The sequence below is a fragment of the Protobothrops mucrosquamatus genome, unplaced genomic scaffold (genome assembly GCF_001527695.2).
Source record: "Protobothrops mucrosquamatus isolate PMUCROS unplaced genomic scaffold, P.Mucros_1.0 scaffold_149, whole genome shotgun sequence".
Taxonomy (NCBI): domain Eukaryota; kingdom Metazoa; phylum Chordata; class Lepidosauria; order Squamata; family Viperidae; genus Protobothrops; species Protobothrops mucrosquamatus.
The window spans coordinates 2,050,043-2,076,549 of record NW_015386225.1 but is presented as its reverse complement, the minus strand read 5'-3'; the positions used below and the strand labels follow the sequence as shown (position 1 = coordinate 2,076,549).

Here is a 26,507-nt window from a genome sequence, read left to right as displayed (position 1 = left end):
ACATTTTTACTAGAAGTAAATGAGATAAATTTATTAAGAACAAAGGTATTGCTAGCTACTATCAAAGGATAGAATATATATATTATCTCCAGTAGCAGAAGCATTATACCTCTTAGTGTCATTTGCTGTAAAAATATGTTTGCTTATGGTATTTTCTTCTGCTTTATAGGCATTTTCTAGGTGGCTAACGTAGCTATTCGAGTTTCTCTATTGAGTACCACATTCATTTATTACTCTATTTCTCTCCTGCCAGATCAAGACTTACATTATTTTAGGTAACAAAGAACAAGGACTATAAGTATAAATTAGTTTTAAAAATCTAGAATAAATACAATTATATTAAAGCAAACATGAACTGATCAAAGTCCAAACAATGCAAGGATCTCATCTTCATTAACTTCTGGAATATTAGGAGGAATGAAGCTAGTGTTCATTCTATGGGTAGATATTCCACAAGGATGAATTAGCAACTGAGCATGTAAAATATAGATTTCATCTTTGTTGTCTTACTTGTATACAGAATGTATATGAATCTCTATTTTTTGCACAGTGTAAACTAAAATGCTATCATTCTCACTGATGCAATATATGCGGAATAATACATAGTTTGAAGCCAATTCTTCTCTTCTGCTAACAGAACTTCTATCACAGCTTAAAATGGGAGAAATAATTCCAACTATGTATGCAACAGGTTCTGAAAACCTACTTTAAAACACATCTTGAGGATTGAGGATCCTAAGGGACTGAGTAGAGGCTTCTATTTTTATGATGTTGTATTCCATTGAACATTGAGGATCAAAACCCCAGCATCAGTTTTGAGTGAGAAAGGGGTCAGAGGATTTTTGAACTTCAAATGGAAGTCAAACCCCTAGGTATTATCAGAAAATGGAACATATGTTAGCATCTAGATGAGAATTCTTTTTGCAATTCTGCTAATGTTACACATAAATAAGTCTGCCTCTCTGTGTTTCTAAAATGAACTGTGTTATATCTGAGATTACATATTTGAAGGCTCTGCAAAATCTAGGAAGTCTATGTAAGTCTCTGAATTGACTTTAAATGATTCCAAAAAGCACAGTTTGATACCTTGCATTCAAATATTTTGTTTATGAGATGAATTAGTTCCAATTCTTTGGAGTCAAGTTGTCTATTAAGGTTCACACATCCCTAGTATTATTTACCATAATATTAAGTTATATTTGCCTTCCATCGAACAATTGCCTGCAATATTTTATGAACTATTCATTAAGCCCTTTTATTAATAAAAATAACTAAAACCTAATAAATGCATTAATATTGTATACATACAACCAAGATAGGTAGACGGGGTTTTAAAAGCATTGCTAAAAGAAATTGTGACCTTCTCATATACTGTTTACATTATTGAGATTTTCCATCCTAAGAAGATCATGTGCTTTACAATAACTTCTCTCTGGACCATCACACATTTTGGTTTTGATTTCTCTAGTGTTAATGATTTAATAACCTCTTTCAAATTATGCTCCAGAAATTGGCTGCAGTGCAGATGGAATGTTTTGAAATTATGGCTGCCAGCAGGCTGAATGAAGTATAAAGGAGAAGTAAATGAGTTTAATGTGAAATGACAAAGAGACAAAACATGTTGTTGCTACTTGTGCATTTCAAGATTTGACAGCATCTACTTCAAGAACTGGGTTACTGTGTGTATGTGCCAACATCCCAAAAGGAAAAAAAGGACTATCGTTCATTCTCCTTTGCCATTTTCATTGCCTACTTTATGCAAAAGCAGAGTTCAATGGTGTATGCAATCTGGTTAATAGATTAGGGTTTTTTTTATCAGCTATTACACACTCCATCATGACAATCTGAAATACTCTATCAGAAATGATGAATGTAAGCATTGAATACATAAAATAAGGAAATCCAAATATAGCCTTAATGGCAAAAATAATTATGTCTTTCTTTTAGAGAGAGCAAAATTGGAGAAAATGCAGCAATGGCCAAACTAACAGCATATAGTATATTCATAGGTAAAAGTTTCCCTTGTTCAGTCATGTTCAATTCTAGGAAGCAGGGCTCATTTCTGTTTCTTAGCCAAGGGAGCCAGCATTGTCCAAAGACATTTCCATGGTCACATGGCCATCATGACTATACACTGAAGCACATGGAATGGTGTTACCTTCCCACCAAAGTGGTACCTATTTATCTACTCCCATTTGCATGTTTTCGAACTGCTAGGTGTGCAGGACCTGGAGCAAGTAATAGGAATTCACCCTGTTGTACAGCACTCAGGTCTTGAACCTGGGCTATCAGCTTTCCAGCTGACAAGCTCAGTATCTTTAACTGCTGAGCCATCGTGCCCCCTTTAGTATATTCACAATGGCAACATAACTAAATTCACACAGGAATGGCTTACTTATATATGACACATTACCCTGTGAATTAAGACATTTAGAATGTTTCATTTTGAAAACACACATTGTCCCACTAAACAGTAAACATGACCTAGTTTGGTAATGAGACATCTGCAACAAGGCAACCATGTTCAGGGAGCACCAAGGAACCCACAGTTCAACCCTGGCTGCAAATATTCTCTTCTATCAGTTTTTATTCCTTTTTTATTCAGAGATGGAATAAGCTTCATTAGATGTTGATTCATATTTTATCATTAAACATTTAACAATTAGGCAGCATATACAGTGGTGGGATTCAGCTGGTTCGCACCACTTTGGCAGAACCGGTAGCTAATTTTTTGTTGCCCATTCCTAGAATGGACTTCCGGAAGCGGCATCCACACAGAGAACCGGTTGTTCACATATTTGAATCCCACCACATATTCTTTCCAACGCCAAAGCAATTTTACCAAGACATATTAATAATAGAGATGAGAGGAATTTTCAATTAAGCAACAACAAAATGAAGGCCATCTTGTTCTTGGGGCTGGGGGAGCTTGTTACAGAGGGCGGACATTGCTACAGAGAGGATCACCTATGAGGTCCTAAGTGACAATTTTATTTAATTTAAGAAATTCAGGACATGCCAACTCAGATGTTTTGCAAGCAGTACCTCAAGCAATAAGACCCTATTCCATCTATATGTATCCATCCATGATTATATATAAAGCAATGTTCGTTCATGTGAAAAATAGAGGTTGTGTCGATCTAGCTCTAGTGTCCATGATTTGTGCAGACTATAATTTAAATTATGAAAGAGCATCAAAACATGTAAGGTACACATCTAATCACCCTAACCAAGCTATAGGATATTCATATATGATTTTTAAAAATGTAAGGAATGCTAATTATCATTGTTTATCACTTTTCAATCCAGGATCGTATTTCCTTAACCAGCAGTGAACTTCCAAGATTTAGTTAATCAGGGCAGGACAATCAAGACATGTACTGTTCCTGGAAATGTTTATAGCTATTTGAAACAAATAAATATTGCCTTGGAATCCTTCTGCTTTCTAAGGACATTGTGGTTTTTAAAAAAAGTGCCAGGATGAATTATGTGACACTAAGACCCCTGTTAGAAAAACACAAACAGCCTGTTAAACATATTTCTGCTCCCATGGCGTCAGTTGTGGCGACAGAGCCAGATATGAGTGAAAGGTTCACTCACTGTCATCTATTTATACTCCAGGCTCTTAGATGGTGCCACACTGACCGGGTCAGAAGGGCTCAGCCTGAGTCCAGAATGCTATTTCTTCTCTTAGATATCAGGAAAACAAGCCTATAAAAACCTGCAGTTCAAAATTATGATTTCCCAATTGAAACAGAATTAACAAATAGGTAGGTAGGAATTGTTACTGCTGTTAAATTGAAGGATGAGATATTTTTCGGGAAAGGGGAATAAAGAATGCTTTGATTCTGCCCATTTTGTGGATTTCTTTTAATCATCACAAGGGCTGGGCATGAAACAAAAAAGACACAATTTTCTTCTGATCTCACAACACAACAGCCTCATTTGGATATTCTGTTGGAAATATCTGAGTTGGTTAAATTCCGAATGAAGGAAAACATACGTGTCCCAGGATAATGTTGCAGGATCTAATTTAGGTCGGTTAAATTCCAATTGCCTCTCCCAAAAACATCTCTTAAAACTGTTTCAATCTTCTTCCAAAGGAGATATACTGCTTTAATGAATCAACTTGTTTCAACACAAAAAAATGGGATTTCAAAACAAATGTGTTCAGAAGAAAACGTATCTCAGAAATTTGAGCAAGGGAACTTAAACTTTCATAGGTAGATGCAGTCCAGAGATTTCTTTGCCTCCATAATCAAAGTTTTTCTCCTTAGAGGAAAAAAAGAGGAGACAGGGCTACCCAGAGCTACCATGTCAAACTCAATAACCAAACATCTTAAGCAGCAGGTAGCAGCAACTAATCAGCTATCCATACTGATATTGGTAGTGCCAGACCAATAGTCCACAAAACTCCGTTCTTTTCCACAAACACAAAAAATCCACACAGAAGGCATTCTCATCAGACTGAACAGTACTGGACTAGACAAAGTATCAATACAATCAGGTAATGACTAATTTCAGAATGGCTGCATAATATTCACAATGCTGAAGCATACTCAGCATCCATCACTGTAGCCAAAGTGATGAAGGCAGTATTGTGTCATTGCAATGCAGACTCACTGCAGCTGCTTCACATAGGCGTAACTGCTTCTTACTGCCTATTTTCCCTTATATTTTTCTCAATCACTCTATTTTACAAGTGATCCATATGCATTTTGCTTGGAGAATCAATAGACAACTTTATATTTTGGCTGAGGCAATTAAGTCAAAGAGATCTTTAATGTGAAAAACTGTTTTGGCCAAACTATTTTGAGACAAACACATAAGAAAAATCAAAATTAAACTTAAGCCATTCCTGAAACAAATTTATCTGTATGATTGCAAATCCTTCTCTCCCTCTTCCTCGATTTCCCAATAAATCTATCTGAGGATTCAGTCTGGCCAATGGAATAACAAATGTGTATTTGTCTATGATCTAAAACTGTATCAATCTTTATACCACAAACTTATATAGATTCATAGACATATCATACTCTATATTTCCTGTGCAGAAACGTAAAAGACTATATCCATCCAATACAAACATCCACCCCATGTAATTGAGCAAATGCCATATATTATCAAACATTTTGGTGAGCTCTTGGATACTTTGTATACTTTAGTTGAGATCTTGACTTCCCAGAAAAAAAAAACACTTCATAATTGTATGGTTTTGAAAAGTGAGGATATTTCTTAATGTACATGTGTTCAGCATTACTGCACCAAATCAGAGATTCTTAGACTAATAAGATGTAGTAGAGAGAAAGAAATACAAACAGCATAGAGAATAAACAGAACATTCTGAAGTCACCAGTTGGGAGTGATCCAGACTGAATCCAAACTTTCTATAGGGTGTTACAGAACAGTATGAAAGATGATTTTCCATATTTTTTCAGATGCAATGGATTAGTTTGTAGACTCTGAATTCTTACATCAGTGATTGTAATGAAATGTTGGAACGGTGTTCTTTATCCAGTGAGGAGACTCCAGTGCAAAAAAAGCACTCAAGATATATTTTTTTCCTATCTCCCACAGCCCTATTTCATTTTGTTTTATTTTGTTTTCATCTTTCTATTTTAGTATTCTTTGAACAAATGCCCAAACTAACTTGGAAACCAGTTGCTTGGATGGCTATTTTTGTTCCTGATAGAAATGGTGGTGTTTGAATTACATTTGCTGTGCAACCTGGTTGTATTTGTGCCTTTGTTAACAGAAAATTGGATGCAGAACCATTATTGTAATTAATCATTTCATCATCATGGAAAAAGCTTTCATTTGGCTGGGTGACTGCACACAAATAGGCCATTCCTCCTGAGAGATATTCAGAATAAAACAGCTGAAAACCAATGGAACTCAAAGAGGAGAAACAAACATTGGTAAAATATAAGGCAATAATAGAGTCTAATCTATGGTATTGACCTTCTGTCCTTAGTTCTTCACCATCTTCTGTAGCCTTCTATGTTTGGCAAGGGGAATAAAGGCTTATTCATATGCCAGTAACCATTTCCTATAGTAGTGTCTTGAAAACCATCATTGGTATATTAATAAAATGAAAAGAGCTAACTGGCTAAAAGTCAACTTCCCAAGACAAATCAATTTGCATATTGCTAAGGGTTTCATAGACATTCATAGACATTCCCTCTCTTTCTGTTCCTGCTATGTACATATTTGAATATATAAATGCATGGTTACGATTGCATCCTGAGTATGTGTGTATTCTGAATATTTATATTTTTCACTGATTTGTTGGCTTGTGTGGTAGTCTTTAGATTAGAGGTTCTCACTTGCAGGGAAAGATGTGTATTTGCTAGGGGTAAAACTAAACTTTGATTGTCCCAAGGCTGTTTTATTCAAAAGGCAACTGGACTTTCTTGTTTTTTCCTTGAAGATGTTTTGCTTCTTCGGTTTTGACTGAATAGTGGAGAATGGAAGGATTTATATTTCTTGTAGTCATCTAGTCATTAGTACTCTTTCTGAGAGTCATTGAAGCCATTTGGAGGGTTATCTGTGCCCTCAGGATCACCTGAATAGTGCAAATGGCTGTGGAATCTTCTTGGAACTGCTGACAGACTGTGTTGTAAACAAGAGCTAAGACTAGACTTTGGTTGTACTTATGGCATACTTGATACAATGTATCAGTCTCACCAATAGTGACTTTAATGTTAGCAGAGATGCTGCAATATCTATGGAAAAACCTTGTGGAAATCACAGATTACATCTTGAAATGTATAATGAATGTTTGTAGTGACAGTTGCTGTGAGTTGAAAATGGATGTGAAAGTAAGTGAATTTTAGTAGTGGCTAAAACTGAAATAATTTGTAATGAACGTTAGATAGTGGGATACAACAAGATGTATGGATCTGAAAACAAGTATATTAAAGACCAAGGCAATTGTGTTTGAGAGAGAAAATGGGCCAAATGATTGCAAGCTATACAACGATGAAAGAAGGGTAGGTATATAAATCTGCATACTTTGATAAAAAAATAAAATTGAGGAAATGGATACAGAGATGTTATGATGTATAAATGGTGTTTGGGAAATGATCGTGAGTATGTTATGAGGTATAATATTTGTCAAAATAAACAAAACCAGCTGTATAAATGTGCATGCTTCTGCCTCTTTGATACATAGACATGAGAGCTAAATATTCTGGAAGAAACATGGAAATAAGTTAGGAAACCTGCATAGTAAATGGAGAGACAGCCAAGAAAGAATAGGTGCTGAATAATAATAAAGTGGGTGACCAGTAAAAAGACATGCCTTGAGGTGGTCTGGTCATATAATGAATAAACGTTGTAAATTGTAAAACCAAAATATGAAGGAAGAATGAATGGATTCAGAGGCTGAGGAAAACAAAGAAATTTGTGGTTGGTTAGATTTCAATAAATGAGAAAAGGAACAGAGACTTTCAAAGAGTGTAAAGCAAGGTATGAAGTCATACATGGATATAATAGAAGCACAAATAGTTTCTAGGATTAGAAAATATATGAAGAGCAACTATGTTTGTGTAAACCTGATTTAGGTATAGTTCCATTTATTTTTCTTATCTTGTGCCTTAATTACTTTAACCCACTAGTTTTTACTTCATTTTTTGTATTATTCCTAATATTTCTTGCCCTGAATTAGTGTGATAGGTATGTGTGGATTGGAATCATATTGAGTTGCACTTCTGATTATCTAAAATTTCCCTGAGTCTGATTTGATCTTGTAGGAACATATGATATTGCATTTCAGTGATGAATGGCAACAACTTTCCATAACAAGATGCCCATAGAAATCCACATTCATAAAGGGAAACTGCAATTGGCATGAAAATTACACCTTGTGTTACTAAAAGGCATATGCCACCATCACATCTTTTTTTCTAACTTCAAGCTGTGATATACATTGAATAAAGGAATAAAGCCAATATTTGAAATCAAAGAGTTGTGTGCTTGAACTCAATATGGCAGTGATAGAACTTGAAATCTTCTCTATATTAGATAAGGTGTTTGAGTGTTAAACTGTGAATAAGTCTTTCCTTGGACCTGCCTCCTTCTAATCATGACAAAATTTAACAAGACCAGGAATATTGTCTGCTATTGAGGGCTGCAGTACTTCTATCTTTGTTTGCGGCACACCTACTCTTAATCACCGAAAGTCATCCATAACTTTGAAATTATATTAAATAATAAACTGGGCTGAAAGAAAACATAAACCAGTATGCAAAAACTATTAAACTCTGTGGTCCAATAAGATGCAGAACTTGGCCAGAGTAAGAACTGAGAACTCTGACTATCTTTATTAGATCACTATCTTTTAAATGAAAAATAATAACTTAACCTTTATTTATGCTCTCAATCTGCTAGTTCCATCTTGGGAAAATGTTCATTTTCAGGGTTTTATGCGATACCACAGAGGTTTTTTCATGATCAAAACACCCCAACAGTATTTTCCTGCTGTTTGCAAAATGTGCATTCCTTTGAGCCAAGTTTGAATAGCTAGCTTAGTCGAACCTTAAGCCAAATCTGTACATTTTGTACTGCTCTTGGTGTTTTTGGAATCACAACAGCTATCCCCAACTCTATCTTCATCTCCCCTACACCTTTAATTAGTAACTGTTGCTGTAAAACTGAGAAGATGCTGTGACTGCATCTTTCTTCTGTTTCTTCCTTTATTTTATAATTGGAAATGCTGTAGTGTAGGGAAGAAAATGCCAGGAGCACTGACAAATATATTTCACTAGCTATCCTTGTATGTCCAATCTTTTGGAAATAATTGTTTCAAATACTAAGGGAAAAAGAGAAAGGAATAGGGTGGAAGATGGAAATGAGAGAGAAGAATAAACACTAGACAAACAGAAAGTTAAATACACACTGAGAAATTAAACTTAAAATCAAACCAAGAAGAATTGAGAACCTTAAGTTGAGAAGGGAGTATAATATTAAAGGTCTTCAACTTTATTTCTGGAAAATTAGAACAATTATTCAATGGAACAACTTGCCTCCAGAAGTTGTAGATGCTCCAAATACTTTTTAAGAAAAGATTGGACAACCATTTGTCTGAAATGGTATACGGTTTCCTGCTTGAGCAGGGGGTGGACTAGAAGACCTCCAAGGTCCCTTCCAACTCTGCTATTTTCTTATTTACTAAATATAGACATACACATCTAGTCTACTAGTCTTTCTAGCATAGTACAACCTCTAAACATATTTCTTAATTAATACAAATAAAGTATCACAAGAGTATTTTACGCTCAGTAATCTAAGAACATTTACTGATTGCAAAGAAAAAATGATTCAAAATGCACTCTAAGAAATATAATTAGAAAGCTAGAGACATAACATGGGAATATGCTGTTAAAGGAATGCATGCAAATGGATATATTCTCCCAATAGGTCCATATGAGCATCTTATTTGTTTACCCGGATGTACATGAACACAATCAGAATAAACAATACTGAATAGTGTGAATTAGGCTAGGGAGATTCATATAAGATCTCATACTCCAACTACTGAAAGCAAAATTCAAGTTTTACTTTCATGATTCCAGGAGGTTTCCAACTGGTCAGTTCCATTCATATTTAAAAAGGCACTCATAAAAGTAAAATCACATCTGCACTCACCTGTAATTCTGTTTTTCATTTCCTATGTAAAATCTGTCATATTGTGAATAAGCCCGACTTCCTTCCCAATCCATTAGTTCGATTCTTAGAGAGTAATGTTTTTGACTGGTGGTTATTGCAAAGATGAATTCATTGCCCAGCCAATATTCACCAGAGGGACTACCAAAACCCTAGGGAAAAAAAATGAAGAAGTGAGTTTCATCATCCTTGCTTATATTTGTGCAACATACACCATAGAAATTTTCATTTGACACTAAATGTTCACAGCCTTCTTCAATCTGCTTAGTTCTTATTGCATGTATTACAACTTACATCATTCCAGCCACAGAAAAGTAATTGGAAATGCAAGGACAGACGCTGACTGTCACTTTTGGGAAAATCAACCTTCATAAGTATGTAATAATCCTTCTAAACACATGTGCAAAATGTTCTTGATGTCTTAAATTGTTGATTTATAATATACGCCAATTCTGTTTTGATAATTTGATGAAGATCATGACAATGACCATGTTTTTCTTTGCTCTTTTGGTTAGATACAGACATTGTAAGTAATTGCTAAGAAAAAAAAGGAAGAAGGACTACTGATGGAGACATTCTTTTTCCTAACTAATCTTCTTTTTAAATGTTTTCTCAAAGATATATTTGTTGCCCAATAATTAAAAGATATCATACAGTATCCAGAGTGCATTTTCAAGCTTTAGTCCCTAAGACATTAATGATGTAATTTAATCACAACTAACAAGTCTCAATCATTTTAAGAAAAGCAAATTGCAGCTTACCTCCTTGATCTGGATGTTATTTAAAAATGTAAAAATAAATGACAGAAATACCTAGAAATATGACAGAAGAATTGTCTGGTAGATGATATGATCCTTCATTTCAACTTATATCTTGTGCCTCATTGTTGAATTGGAATGACAAAGCTGTTAAAGATGCTAAATATCTTGGAAGAAAGATATCTCATTGGATGTGTTTTTAGGAATTAGAGCGTAGGAAAATTTAATATTTATATACCATATTTCTTTTCTTCATCACAGAAGGAAAAAAAACTTGCTGTCTTGGTAGCACAATATCACATAATATCTCATAATCATGATTGTTTTAATAGAAGTTCCAATCTAAAGCAAATAAGAACCAGATAGTAAACTGAAAGGCTAATCTTTGATTCAGCTGCTTTGCAGGAACTGTTTAGGGCCAATCAAGCATCTCCTTGTTAACAAAATCAGAATCAAAATAACTCAAACAACAAGAAAACTAGGGACATGGGTCACCAATAGAAATAATCCAGCATTATTTCAGCAGCGTCAGGACTAACATTTTGCAGAGTTGATGTTAACAATGGAAAGAAAATGCTGTGAAGGGTACAAAAGTGTTTTATTAAATCTGGCAAAATGTGTAAGGATATCTTTTTTGAACCACGTTCCTCCAGTACCATTAAACAGTTCTCTCTCTTACTTCATTTTCCTCATCTGATAGTGTTCATAGGAAGCTCTGAGGTTTTTAATGGAAAAGAAAATGAAATCGAAACCAGATATAGCATATCTTATGGATATGTTTCAAAACCATTGAATGAAACCACTAATAAGTCAGTCCTAACCTCTCACCCCTACCTCAGGAAAGCCTATCTTCTGAGAATAAGTAAGAGGACCCTCAAGCTTTAGATGGAAATGATAGAACTGCTTTTTGGAGGGGGAAAATAAGTTGATATATTATGGGGCATTAATTCCTTAATTCACCATTAATATCCCACTTTTAAAAAGTTATTTCAAACAGGTCCAACTGTAACTATTTTTATAAAGAAATTATAGAGGAGGAGGAGGAGGAGGAGGAGGAGGAGGAGGAGGAGGTGGTGGTGGTGGTGGTGGAGAAGAATATCCACACAATCAAATAGCCCAAAATAAAGATATGGAAACACACACAGATATTAATCATAAAAAGTCTTGTAGAATAAAAACAATATAGACTAAAAACCTTAACTCACTTTTTCAGGCACATTACTTCCTTAAGAAATAGAAGAAGAGATAGAGGAGATAATTTGGCTGATAGTTTCATCTTCCTTGCATCAGAAGACAACCCTGCATTGCAACATAGCACTGACTGATTGGATTCTTTTACTGCCCCAGTTGTGTGAGGGTCAGTTTTCCAAGAACTTACAGCTAACTGTTAGCCCAACCCCTTGTCACCTCTGCACAGCTAGTCCTACAAAGAAGGAAGCCACAAGTGAAATCTACTTTGATTCTGCACTCTCTGGAAAAGAAGAGCAACAAAGATGATTATGAGGCTGGAGGCCAAACAGTTGCAGAAATTGGGTATGTCTAGTCTAGTGAAATGAAGGACTAGAGTTGATATGATAGCAATGTTCCAATATTTGAGGGGCTACCACAAAGAAGTGGTGCTCAACCTATTTTCCAAAGCACCAAAAGGCAAGACAAGAAGCTATGGGTAGAAACTAATCAAGGAGAGAAGCAACCTAGAACTAAAGAGAAATTTCTTGACAGTGAGAATAATTAACCCATGGAACAGCTTGCATTCAGAAGTTGTGGGTGCTCCATCACTGGAGACTTCTAAGAAGACACTGGACAGTCATTTGTCTGAAATGGTATAGGATCTCCTGCTTGAGCAGGGGGTTGGACTAGAAGACTTTTAAGGTCCCTTCCAACTCTGTTATTCTGTTCTGTTGTTTTTCAGCAGTCAAAAACAGAAGGATTCATATAAAGCAGAGATTTGGCAACATTTATCATTTTGAAAGTAACACTCCCCAAAGTAAGCAGGTCCAAGATAAACAAGTAGATAAAACACAGACAAAACAAACAAGCCAAAACCCCAGACTCAGTTTGAACTCGTACATATTTAATTAATATTATATGCTGTTATTTAACATTAACATGATAACTTCCTATGTATTGAGTAACTTTTTTCTTCTGTTATATATTAAATAGGAGATGTAACTTTTTAGGGTGCTGGATAAGGAGTTTAGAGAGGTAAAGTAAATTTGTAGATACAACTGCTGTGAAGAATATATATATATATTCTTTCTTTTCTATTTTTCAACCTTTTTTCTTGCACTTTTTGCTTTTATCTTATTTCTTTTTTCTTCCTTACTTTATATTAATTTGCAATAATTTTTATTTCCTCTTTAAAGTTTTAATAAAAAGTTCTAATAAAAATTATAATTATGTAAAGAAAAGGGGGCAGGGCATTGATCACACTATTAAATCCATCATTTTGATTTTTTAACACTCCCCCCTACCCCTCTTGCAGATAACCTTGGAAACAGGATTGTTGTCAGATGGAATTTAAATACAGTGATAAATGCCTTATAAATCATCAAATTCTTAGAAGTCCCAGCTTTTCTGACAGTGTAATGTCTGTATCAGTAATAAAGAATGATACACACCTACAAATTTATTCTTGTTCTATACAAGAATATAAAGATTTGAGGCAGATTTGGGATGCCTTGTGACCTGGATCTAGTTAAATGTAGTAAACTGATTCTTGCATTTCATCAGTAATCCAACAAAGTTTATACCAAATGTAATGGAAAAGGGATAACCATATTAATCAGCTAACTTTTTTTTTTTTGCAGAGTACAACTCTTTTCTCCTTTCTGATTAGGGGAGGCCATCATGTGGGGTGATTTAAAACACATTTCTGTGGTCCAGTTAAAATGCCGAAGGGCAGGCAATCAAAAGATATATAACCACATGTCAACACAATTTCCAAAACAGATGTTATCCAGCAACATTTACAGAGGGAGAATATGATTCTAGATAGGACTATGTGCTCTAAGCAGAGCAAGCTTGGGCTAAGGAAGGCTATTAAACTATAAATGCAGTAGCAAAAAGGAAACTATAAAATAATTAAACACAAATGTACATGGTGACTTTAGGTTCCCTGTAAGAGGTAGGCAGAAAGGAACTACAATGTTTACATTTCTGATAAATGTAAATTTATCAGAAATGTAAGCATTCTGATAAATTTCTGATAAATCCTTTCTGAAAAGGATTTGTTCAGTGTGCATTTTAATGCTGCTTTGCCCAATTTACATTCTATAAATTTATACAGAAATATAAATTAAGGAACATGCCATTTATCTGTAGCTTTTAAGATGCAATTTGCTCCTGGAAAACATATGTGATACAGTAAAGCATGCAAACTAACAAAAGAAAAGGCACATTATATTAGGAGGAAATAATTGAATGTGTGTATGACAGTCCAAAACAATAAGGTAATGGTCACAATATCCAATCAAAGTTCTGCCTGTTTCTTTTTAAATTTCATTATGTGTGTGAGATACATCTAAAAACAGTCAGAGCTTCAAATATAATGCTGAGGCCTCCATCTTGACTTTTTTTTTATTATATCCTGTGGACCCCTCTTTATGAGGGAACTGCAGCCAGAAAATCACATGCTGGGCGAAAAGACACCAAACTGCACTAAATTACAGAGAACTCTTTGCTGGGATTATACATGCTGGGCAAATTGCATGGAAAATTACAATTATTGAGGAGATTTCCCTCTCCCCCTCTCTTTCATGTCATTTAAAAAGATCACAAATTGAAAAAGGGACAACATGAACTGGGGAAAAAAGTAAAAGAGTGACAGCTATTCTTACCCTGCCTCTGAATTATGGTTTCTAATCTTAGAAACTGCAGATGTTGCGTCAAGGCCGTTCATTCTAGTTCTGAACATGGAGGAAAAGGATGTTTTGTGGTTGATGAATATTATCAGTCTCTCCAAGCAGCTGACCACTATTACTATTACAATTCCTATTTGTCCTGTCTGTTTTTCACTAATATCAATGGGAGTGGAGATAATTGTTTTTATTCATGTCAGAAGCATCAGTTAATATAAGGTATATTATATGATATAAAATACTATATACACACACACACATACATACATATAAATTAATCAGATAGCAACATTAATTGTGTTCTTTTGCACTGGCATGAGGTCCTCAAGTATATACTGATCAGGACACAAAGGGCAGGTATACATATGTGTTGTTGTCTGCATGTCACCACAATCGCAAAGAGCCAAAGCCCCATTTGTTCAGAGTGTCTTTGGATCTTGTTGTACCCATCCACAGTCTATTCAACAATTTCCCAGTTTTCATCAGACCCCGGCACCAGCTCTTCCTTTGATTCCATCCAGTGTTGGTTCTTTGTAGCTATCCATAGAGTGAAAGATGAACATATATCTCCATATACTGCCTTGTCTACATTAGTATTTCAAATAGGATGGTAAAAAAAAACCTTTCAGTTTCCTGATAAATTGGTAGGCACGAAAGTGTAAAGGCAAGTAAGAGTGGGTAATCACAGTGAATGAAATGAGATTTTGCAAGCTGAAGTTTTCTCTTTGAAAGCATATGGGTAGCAGAGTGCAACTACTGGGTGGGGTACTCATTGCAAATAATGGAGAAGTTAAGACGCTGGCCGGGAGGCTGGTTCTCATATTAAATAATACTAACTGCTAAAATGGTAAATGGTAAATAAATGAAATACACTAAGTAAAGCTAAAGATGCTTGCTTAAGCAGATTTTTTAATTATCATTTTATATCTTCTGAAACATGATTTACTTCTGGGTGTTGCAATAATTCTTTGTTAACTACATAAAAGTCCAGAAAAGATCATAAAACCGGTACAATTAAGTCTGTACTCCTAAAATGAAAACTCAGTGCCTAAAAGCCACGCAATTTAATTAATTCAGGAAGGAAAGTAATATCTTCCCAGATTTGAGTGCCAACAGTGGGAATACTTTATCCAGCCCTCTACTTCTGAAATTTTTCTTTTGTTAATTCATTCAGAAATGAATTTGGGGGTGGTTTTTTGTATAAAAGGGCATCTTGATATATCTATGCAAATATCAACATTTGAAAATATGTCGCTTGCTACATTGAACTGGCTAACTAACTTGCCGACTTAGAACAGTAGAAATGGATATAATAAGTATTAGCAGAAATGCTGCACAATAATTGCATAGCTCTTTGAACACTTAAAGGACTTCATATATACAGGTAGTCCTTCATTAAAATGGCAATTGGGACTCCAGACAGGAAACATGAACTAGATGAGAACTGTAATTTTTACAGTTATGCATGATTCTTCTCCCTTCATATGATAAATGGGGAATTGAGAATGAGGAAGGTAAAGCCAGCTATTTCCTGGTGATTACACAGGCATGTTAATATTCCATAAGTCCCTCAAGACCTGGTTTTATATTAAGACCTGGAGTTTCCCAAGGATATTCTAAGATGGTTTCCAGGGATATTCTAAGATGGTTCTGTCATTGTGCTTAATTTACTCTCTCCTGTACCTGATAGATTATATTTTAAAGACCAGTGGTGGCACAGTGGTTAGAATGCAGTTTTGCATGCTAAGTCTGCCCACTGCCAAAAGTTCAATTCTGACCGGCTCAAGGTAGACTCAGCCTTCCATCCTTCCAAAGTCTGTAAAATGAGAACTCAGATTGCTGGGGGTAATATGCTGACTTGGTAAACTGCTTAGAGCAAGGGTGTCAAACTCACAACGTCACATGATGTGTCGCAACATACCATGACTTTTTTGCCATTGCTGGCAATGGGGTAGGCGCAGTTTCGCTATGATGCATCCGGCCTGCGGGCCACCAGTTTGACACCCCTGGCTTAGAGAGAACTGTAAAGCACTATGAAGTGGTATATAAGTGTAAGTGCTATTGCTATTAATAATGACTGTTTTAAATTATTTTTAAACTATTTGTTGATTTATTTAATTGTTGTACACTGCCCAGAGTCATTTCATGTGAGATGGGTGGCCATATAAATGAAAGAGAGTGATAAAAAGAGAGAGAGAGAAAGATGATAGATGGATGATAGATAGACAGACAGACAATACAGAAACAGGTTGCTACTGATTTTTCTGAAGTATATTTTTTTAAAAACTCCAGTGTAAATTATGGAATCTGAGACCTACCTAGGTGCCTTCATTGTTGAGGGGGCATTTCTATTTCCTTCAATTATTTGATTTCCATTTTTTTAGGATATTTATTATTGTGGTCTTTTCTATTTGTATTTGCTATTTTTATATTCTCACATTTTATCTATGATTGTGCACCACTCAGCATTACCTTGGGTTAGATGGGCGGCTATATAAATTGGATTAATAAATGCATAAACTGTAAAATTTTCTCTTGCTGTTCCATCCTATTTGTGATTAGATTGCTGCTTAGATTCTGAGAGTGATATGGATGACTAGGTGCCACCAGCTGCTATATAATGAGACCAGTTACTTTGTTCATATTAGAGATAAGAGTCTCAGATTAGCAACTGCTCTCAACTATTGTTGATTCTGATGTAGTTATAAAAATATTAGAATTAGGATACTTCAATCAAATATACATCTGGGAAGGATTTTAGAAGGCATCTCAGCTTACATGATGTTAAACACAGAGAATGACTTGATTTGAGCTCAGCTACAGGCAATTACAGAGACATATCCATATCATTTTCTTGGCAGCAATGTGAAAGCAGTTTGCCATTGATTTGCAGGGATTTTGTTTTTTATGCTTTAATCTAGCCAGTCGAGACCATTTTCCTGGTGGTCTCATGTCCAAGTACTGATCACTCCAATCTGCTTAGGCCTTCTGGGATGAAGCAAGACTGGCTTCCACTTGTTGTGACATGCATACAGATAATTCTTGACTTACGAGAGCATCCAAAATTAGAACAGACTCCACAAAAGGTGCGTATGACACAGATTCCAAGGTATGATGGCTTCCCCCCCTCCAATGTTAACATAATAATATTTTGGGTACTAGCCAATTGGCTTGCATTTCCCAGTTACCAGCAAAAAAACCTCCCATTGTGAACAATGGGTTTGCTTAACGATCATGGCATTCACTTAACAATAACCACAAAAAATATTGTAAAATCACATGATGACCCATTTAATGACCATATTGATTTACAACCACAATCCTGAGCTAAATTATGGTCCTAAATTGGGGACTACCTGCATATTTATTTCTTGGATTGGATGTCCAATACCTCACAGGAACAGACCTGACAAAATTTGTCAGACAGATTTTATATATATCTAGAGGGCTGAATAGCATAGTGATTAGAATGATAATGAGAGATTGTGGATTAACAGAAGACCTGCATCCACACTAACTGAGAAATAGCTAGTTACCCCACACTTCAACATAGTGAAGAGAAAGACAATCCAACACAGATACAGGCAGAAATAGAATATACTAAACAGTACAACAAAGTAGATGGCATTGTGTTCAGGAACATCTGCATAGTGTACGGGCTACAGACTCCCAAGTCCAGATAGGAGAGTAAATCATGGATAATAACAGGGCTAGGATTATATGCAGCTCCAGACAATTAACAGGCAATCACATTTTTTAGCTGCTCTGCTTCCATGCCTGTCATGTAGAAATTGGAACTGAGAAGCTTCTGTTCAGACTATGCTATTGATTTCTGCGTCAAGTAGTTATTGATGTCTAGAAGACTGCCAGGAGAAGTAAACTGGCTAACCTTGTCACTGGAAGGAATGCCACGATTGGTTGATTGTCCCATATTACACAAAGAAGTAATATTATTCACTACATCCAGGGATCAAACCATAGATTCAGAATAATAAAACATGATATGGAATTACCCCAAACGCCAACCAAGTTCACTTGTTTTCCCATAAAACTGCCATATATCAAGTCTATTGGGTCACCATCATCTGAATTTCAGCTGCCATCTTCAGAATGCAACTTCTTTTAAGCCTAAATTGCTTTTTAATGTTATGCTGGGATTCAGATTTCAAATAGCAGTTGAGGCTATGACAAAGCAGTAAATAAAGCAGAAACAAGACTATTTTTTTTACTACTTACTACTTAATAATTTCCCCCTTATATTGTTGGAGAGGTTTTCTAGAAATATCATGAGAGATCTGGGAGAGTATATAAAAACATATAAATTTTACATAAGAGAATATAAACGCCCCCCCCCCCCGAGAATTTCAGTGTAGAATTGATGGCAGAAATATGGTTTCTCCAATGTTGTTGAAGATACAGATTGCTAAAATAAAAGTGGTCTCTTCAACCTCCAGCTAAAATGGAGTAGTAACTACGGTTAAACATTAAGTCTAATAAACTTACATCTGCAGTTAAGCCAGCTGTGATCTAGCTATGAGTCTCTACCTTGAATTCCATTTGGAACTGTCCAGGGTGCTAGTTTGAATCTCAACTCTTCTTTTTTTGAACTTAAACCTTGCCCTGAACTTAAATAATTTCAGAAATCCTCTTGGGCTGTGATACTCATATAGCATCTCCAGAAGATACATATCAGTTCTGCCTGACTATTATTACTAGGAGAAATATATATCCCTCAGAGGATTTCAATTTCCCCATATCGCACATAAATTTATTTAATTTACTCTTTAGTCCTAACCCTATTCAATTTTAGTTGTGCACAGAGTACAGCTATCACTTCACAATTCACCAGAATTCAAAACGGCATGGGAGTTTATGTCCGTTATTCATAAGAAATTTTAAGGAAATGACTGCCTTTCCCCACATCCTCTGAAAATTCCTCACAGAGACAAAGAGATCTGTAGAAGGCCTCCTGTGAAGCACAGAGGCCTGCAATTCCTGGGTGGAAGGGTTTTCTATTTTCTCACAGGGGAATTTGGATCTCAACCAATGTTAACATTTTTGTTATTACTCAGTGTGACACATTCTCTGGAAAAGAAGAATGGAAACCATGGACAAAGGCAATAGATACTCCTCTAAATCCACAGGGGAAGAATGGAAGAAAGTTTCTAAATGAAGCAACTTTCTGAAGTATGATTCATATTAAAACAAATCAAGAAAGGAGTCTTGATGGCTATAATAAGCTTGAACCGCATGGTTACTTCTGGTTTATTGTTTAATGGCCATGTTCCCAGTATAAGCTATTGACACAGTGTTCAGCTTTGCTTCAAATTAAGAATAATGATAAAACAATGTCTCCATCTTACCATTTTGTATTCTCTCCAGCTTTTTTGGAAATCTAGGCTCCCATCTTCTCGGTGTTGTATGACTGTCCAGCCTCCTCCTGCAGTCTCCATGTTGCAAAAAACCTGGACATAAGAACATAAATGTATAAACATCTCTATGCTGACTTGTCTTGAGCCAGCCTGCTCCTTTTCCTACAGTCAGTAATAGCCATTCCTCAGAGACAGTTAGTAGTAAGATAAATAAAATGCTAATGTATAACTCCTGTCCCCCACTTTTCAACTCTAAAAAAAAGAAGTTGGACATCAAGCTTATATCTTTCAATAAAACAGAATAATGCACTTAGTTTGTGTAATTATTATAGCCCATCAAGCTTTATGCAGTAATACAATTCATAAGTTAATTCTTTGAATCATTTAAAGTGTTAAAATCTATTGCATCTAAGATCAATGAATAACAATGAATATCAGTCACTTTATGTTCAGATTTTCACTAGCACTCATAAAATCAATATCACTGGATTTTTTTGAAGCTGGGGAAGGGAACTCCTGTGTCACTGCATTCTGAATTATTTTCAAGGGCAGTGAATTGCAACAGTCCCTGTTATAAGTGACTAAAGGAGAGATTATCTGAAAGGTTTTTTCCTTGTATTTCTGCAATCATTATCCATATGTTTTAATTACATTTCCAAGATCTGGTTATTAATTATAAAGTCCTTCATCGCTTGGATCCTAGTTATCTTTGAGACATCCTGTTTTAGATAGAATCTACCCATCCTATGCACAATGTGAAGCCACATTGTGTATTCTTGTTCCTCATGAAGCTAAGGCAGGGGAAGACCCAAAAATTCACCATATTTACCTCAGCTTGTCCTGCTGATGTAAGTATGTCTGTTTTTCTGTTAGCATTCAGGAAACAATCCTTTTGGATAGTTTTTGGATTATCATTCATGGGGAAGTTGCTATTACTATGTGTTACTGGCTAGGTTTATTACTATTTTTCATTTATGTGATCTTTTTATTCTTTTAATAATACAGTAGTTTGTGATTTTATATTTTTATAAGCCATCTAAAGTCTTATAACTCTGGTGTCACAAAAATCTTGCAGATAAATAAAAATACTTAACTGTTTAACATGCACAGGAAAAAAAGAATAAATGTGATTTGTTTTGTACAGTAACCTAATTTGATTGCCTCTAACATATAAGTTTTAAATCCCATGGATTTGATGTGGCTCTTCTATGTTTCATTTGTGGCATATTTTTTCCATTTTAATTGGTGCTATAACTGGGACCCTTCCTTAATTACAAGGTTCTAGCTATGTTTTGTATGCTTTGTTTATTTCACAATTGTATTAATATAAGAACATTCTACAGTAAGTGAGATTGACTTAGAAGATGATTATTAAACTATTAAATGCTAGTTTTGGAAACAGTGTTTGCTTCATGGTGATACCTATTCAATACGTCTTCCAAAATAGAAAACTGACCAAGTTGCATCATTAGAGTACATTTACATTTAGGCAAGAAAAATCAAATATATAAGTTTAGATACTGGCTCAAAAAACAGTAACTGTGAGAGGGACCCTGGAGTCCTAGTAGATGATCACTTGAATATGAGCCAGCAGTGTGCAGCAGCAACCAAAAAAGCCAATGCAGTCCTGGGTTGTATAAACAGAGGCATAGAATCAAGATCACATGAAGTATTAGTACCACTTTATAAACCTAGTAAGACCACACCTGGAATACTGCAACCAGTTTTGGTCACCCAAAAAGATGTTGAAACTCTGGAAAAAGTTCAGAGAAGAGCAAGTAAGATGATCAAAGGCCTGGAGACTAAAACATATGAAGAACAGCTGCAGGAATTGGGTTTGGCTAGTCTAAAGAAAAGAAGAAATAAGAGTGACACAATAGCAGTATTCCAGTATTTGAGAGGCTGCCACAAAGAAGAGGGGGTTACATTATTCACCAAAGCACCAAAAGGTAGGACAAGAAACAATGGCTGGAAACTGATCAAAAAGAGGAGCAACTTAGAATTAAAGAGAAACTCCCTGACAGTGAGGACAATTAACCAGTGGAACAGCTTGCCTTCAGAAATTGTGGGCTCTCCATCACTGGAGATTTTTAAAAAGAGGCCTAGGCAGTCACTTGTCTGAAATGGTGTAGGCTCTCCTACTTGAACAGGAAGCTGGGCCAGAAGATCTCCATGGTCCCTTCCAGCTCTATTCTTACTTTGATTCATGTATAAAAATAGGTACTAAGTACCATCATTACCATGGCCAACACCTCCACACAACCTACAGCCGCCCTGAGTCCTCCGGGAGAAGGGCGGGGTATAAATTTAATAAAACTAAAACTAAAACTAATAATAAAACTAAAACTACATCCCCACTATTCCATGAATCTTCATTTTCTGCTGTGTATTTTCCAAATAAATGGTTCAGGAAGTGCTCCATTAAGATGCATGCATTTGAATGCTTATAATCTAGATGAGAGCCAGAGCGATCTCATTGTGCTCGTGTAAGAAAAAAACCATACTCTGCTGTTGATATCAATTCATCAAAAGTCAGTATTATCTATTTCCATGCAGGATCATACAAGGGAACCAAACTTATGCATTTCCTGGTAGTGTAATTGTTCCCATTACCCAGTTTCTTTGAATGCTTTTCTTCAAACCAAGCTATTATATCTTTTGCTGAATCCATCTGATGCCTTTCACCTGAAGATGAATGGTTCATACCACAGTTGCTTGGTTGTTTCCATTACATGACTTGGATTCTATTATGTGTCTTTGATACTTGCACACACAGCCAAAGACTGCTGATTGTCTTAGAGGATAGGCATTGTACATTGCTCCAAATCTGTGAACTTTATTTCAGAAAGAAAGGATAAAAATCCAATGGGAGAAAAATAGTTTGGCTCAGGGCTTCCTTCCGTCATGGCATTTGAGTTCAAACATTTATCTACTGCCTGGGGCTTCATTAGTCTTGGATTTATAGCATTTTCAAGTAATGTGTGCATTATCAAGCTTCAACAGAACACAAAGGCCAGTCTTTTGAACATTTTTTTTCAAATATTAAATCTTTATACACTGTGTAAAACAAATATGTTTCAATGGTATGAGAAGGGAAATATGCATTGCATTTTGTGTACTTGTCTTTTTTATGATAAACTGGAATGGCAAAGTGGAATAGAAGGTGTACAGATTATTTCTTGAATTAATTTTTTTTTAAAAATCCTTTCCTACATAAGTTTAATGTTTTTGCATTTTGAGTAATGTAGGTATTGCAAAAAAGCAAAAAGAAAAAATGCACAATGACAGTGAGATTTACAACACTAAATTATTCATTGTGTGGTCTGGTCATCTCCATAGCAATGGATTGGATAGCAACACCTGCCACAGTAACAGGAGTGGCAGGGTGATTATAAATATTAGCTTTCCATACTTCAAGCCAACAAATATCCTTAACTGGCTCATGTCCCAGACAAGGTCAAGGCAGTCAGCCATTAAACACCTTTTAGCATGTTTTGAAGTTGAAATCTGAACACACACATTGAGATACATAAGGAAACAGGCAGAATTTCACATCATTCTCCTTTTCTGTTTTGACAATGGATTGACTCTTTCAACTGGACATGCTTACAAAATGATTTGGAGGAAAGACTTCAGGCATTGTGAAAGGAAAGCCACAGGACCAGGAACATGTGTAGGGTGGGATCAAAATTGGTAAGATGGTGAATGGAATCATGCAATGCAAGTCTTGCTTATTTCTGCATCACAGCTGCCTGCATGTTTAAAAGAAGCAGGTTTTCATTAAAGCAGCCCTGCTTTTTTTCAAACTTTCCTGCCAACTTGAGGGGGGGGGAAAGAGAGATTGTAGCTTTAAGAAGTTGATTCCCTATACAGGTGAAACTCGAAAAATTAGAATATCATGCAAAAGTTCATTTATTTCAGTAATGCAACTTAAAAGGTGAACCTAATATATGAGATAGACTCATTACATGCAAAGCAAGATAGTTCAAGCCGTGATGTGTCATAACTGTGATGATTATGGCTTACAGCTCATGAAAACCCCAAATCCACAATCTCAGAAAATTNGCCTGCCACCGGAAGTCTCCATCTTTTATGTTCTGAACTACTTTAGTGCTGCACAAAATTTAGCATGAAAGTTTAGTATAACTGCTTTATTTAGACAGAAAAATCCAGACTGGCTCTTCCATACTTAATCATATGTTGCATAGTCTTTGAAAAAGCATCTCAAATACTATTTCAGTACATACATATTGCTATGTTACCTTGCTAGGACTGCCTGCCTGCAACTGTATTCACTACATAGCTGGTCAAATATAGAATTCTGCGGTTGGAAAGGACCCAAGGATCATAGAATCCAACCTTTTTAAGTATGCAGTAAAATCAATTAAGCCATCCTTGAGAACTGGCTGTCCTATTCAATTTCTTTAATACAGAAATAAAAACAACTCTTTAAAGATAGGGAACTCACAACCTCTACAGATAAACTGTTTCACATTTGCATAGTTCTTACTATTGGGAACTGCTTATGTATATTTTAATGAAATTTAGGTATCTGCAACTTACAAACATTATTTCTGTGTCTGTTTTCTATTGCAGTTGAAAATGGTTCTGGATCATTTCCCAGTGGGTCCTGTTATGTATTTGTTATATTATTTCAATGTGTCAACTTCATGGTCTGTATTATCTTTATCACCCTTCCCTAATTATATTCTGTTTTGTTTTAGATTTTTTTATGTGCCTTTATTATTTTTATAAATGACTCAAGGTGGCAAACATACCTAACACGTCTTCCTCCTATTTTTTCCATAACAACATCCTATGAGATGAGTTGGCTGAGAAACACTGGTCATGTCTAAGGAGTGGGGGGGGGGGGAACAGACTAGAAGTCAGGATCTCATGGTTTCTAGCCTGATGCCTTAACCATATGACCAAATTGCCTGCAATACCTTACATTTCTCCCTGTCAAAAAACAACTTCTTTTTCTGAGCCCACTCTTCCAAGTTGGCCAGATCTTCCAATTTGTCAACCATTCCATTCAGTCATCTAGCAAAGAAATATTCCTGGACCATTGTTTTTGCCAAGAATATACTTTATTGAAGTTTAAGTGACTACAGAAGTATCAAAGTTGAATCTGAGATTTTCCTGCACAAACAATACAAAGTAATTTTTCCTTTCCCCCCCCCCCCCAGCGATCTCCCCTGTTATCTGTCCAATTAGATGCTTGTATATTGTTTAGGAAACAAGCTCTTGGTTCCAAGCTCTGTGTACCGATGGCTGATCTTGGCTAGCTGAAACTTCTCACTAAAGCTTCTCATAATTCAGCCAGCTCAGCTGGGCTTCCATCCTCCCCTACTTCTCTACATTCCAATATTTCTTTCCCCCAATTGCTAATGACAGACTGTCACCACATGAAGCTTGGATAGGAGAGAGGCACCCAGAAGAGGTAGCCATAAGATGGGGGAGGACTAGAACTTACGGTCTCCTAATTTCTAGCCTGATGCCTTAACTGTATGATGAAATTGCCTGAAATACCTTAAATTTCTCCCAGTCAAAAAACAACTTCTTCTGAGCCCTCTTGCAAGCTAGCCAGATATCCCAATTTTTTTTGCTTTTCACAGATTTTTATATAAATACCCAATTAATACCATCCATATCATTAATACAAATTTTGAATGCTATTAATCCCAAAATTGATCCCTGCAAATCCCTATGAGTTACTTGCCTCTAATAGTTCAAAACAACCCCATTACTATTCTTCAGTTCTATTGATCTATTAATACTGAGTGTCTGAATACAGTTAGCCAGCCATTGTGGATCAACTGTCATATAATGCCATCCAAACAACACTCTGACAACTTAATGAGAATTTAGTACACAATCTTGTGAAAAATCTTTTCTGATATTGAGTTAGATTATGTTCATAGCATTTTTGGTCCACTAAAGAAATTATCTGATTAAACAAGTTTGCTTTTGATGATGTTGAGCTGATTCTTAGCTCTCACAATTGTCTTCAAATATTTACAAATGACTTATTTTATTATCTCCTTTAAGAACTTCCAGTATTAGTGATAGATTTATGGTTGATCATTTTTGGAATCCTCTCTTTTCTATTCTTGAAGATACACTATTTTTCTGTTTACTCTCTGGCATCTCTCCAGTTCCCCATGGCCTCCACAGAGAATTGATATAAGTCTCATCAGATCTTCAGTAATTGAAGGCCCTGGGCTTAGGAACAAGATCCTTTTGTACAGGTGAAACTCGAAAAATTAGAATATCGTGCAAAAGTTCATTTATTTCAGTAATGCAACTTAAAAGGTGAACCTAATATATGTGATAGACTCATTACATGCAAAGCAAGATAGTTCAAGCCGTGATGTGTCATAACTGTGATGATTATGGCTTACAGCTCATGAAAACCCCAAATCCACAATCTCAGAAAATTAGAATATTACATGCAATGAATAAAACAAGGATTGTACATAGAACAATATTAGACCTCTGAAAAGTATAAGCATGCATATGTACTCAGTACTTGGTTTGGGCCCCTTTTGCAGCAATTACTGCCTCAATGCGGCATGGCATGGAAGCTATCAGCCTGTGGCACTGCTGAGGTGTTATGGAAGACCAGGATGCTTCAATAGCGGCCTTCAGTTCTTCTGCATTGTTCGGTCTCATGTCTCTCATCTTTCTCTTGGCAATGCCCCATAGATTCTCTATGGGGTTCAGGTCAGGCGAGTTTGCTGGCCAATCGAGCACAGTAATCCCACGGTCATTGAACCAGGTTTTGGTGCTTTTGGCAGTGTGTGCCTCTCCATTCTTCCTCCAGACTCTGGGTCCTTGGTTCCCAAATG

At 35.8% G+C, this 26,507-nt stretch overlaps 1 protein-coding gene across 1 annotated transcript in view; it reads right to left on the bottom strand.

Moving 5' to 3' along the window:
• Positions 1-26,507, bottom strand: part of ANGPT1 (angiopoietin 1) — a 120,021-nt gene that overhangs the window by 13,221 nt on the left and 80,293 nt on the right. The window contains exons 6-7 of the mRNA XM_015819665.1: positions 19,648-19,749; positions 9,649-9,818 (exon numbers count right to left, since the gene is read on the bottom strand). Of these exons, the coding sequence (XP_015675151.1) occupies positions 9,649-9,818; positions 19,648-19,749 (272 nt within the window). The remainder of the gene's footprint in view (positions 1-9,648; positions 9,819-19,647; positions 19,750-26,507) is intronic.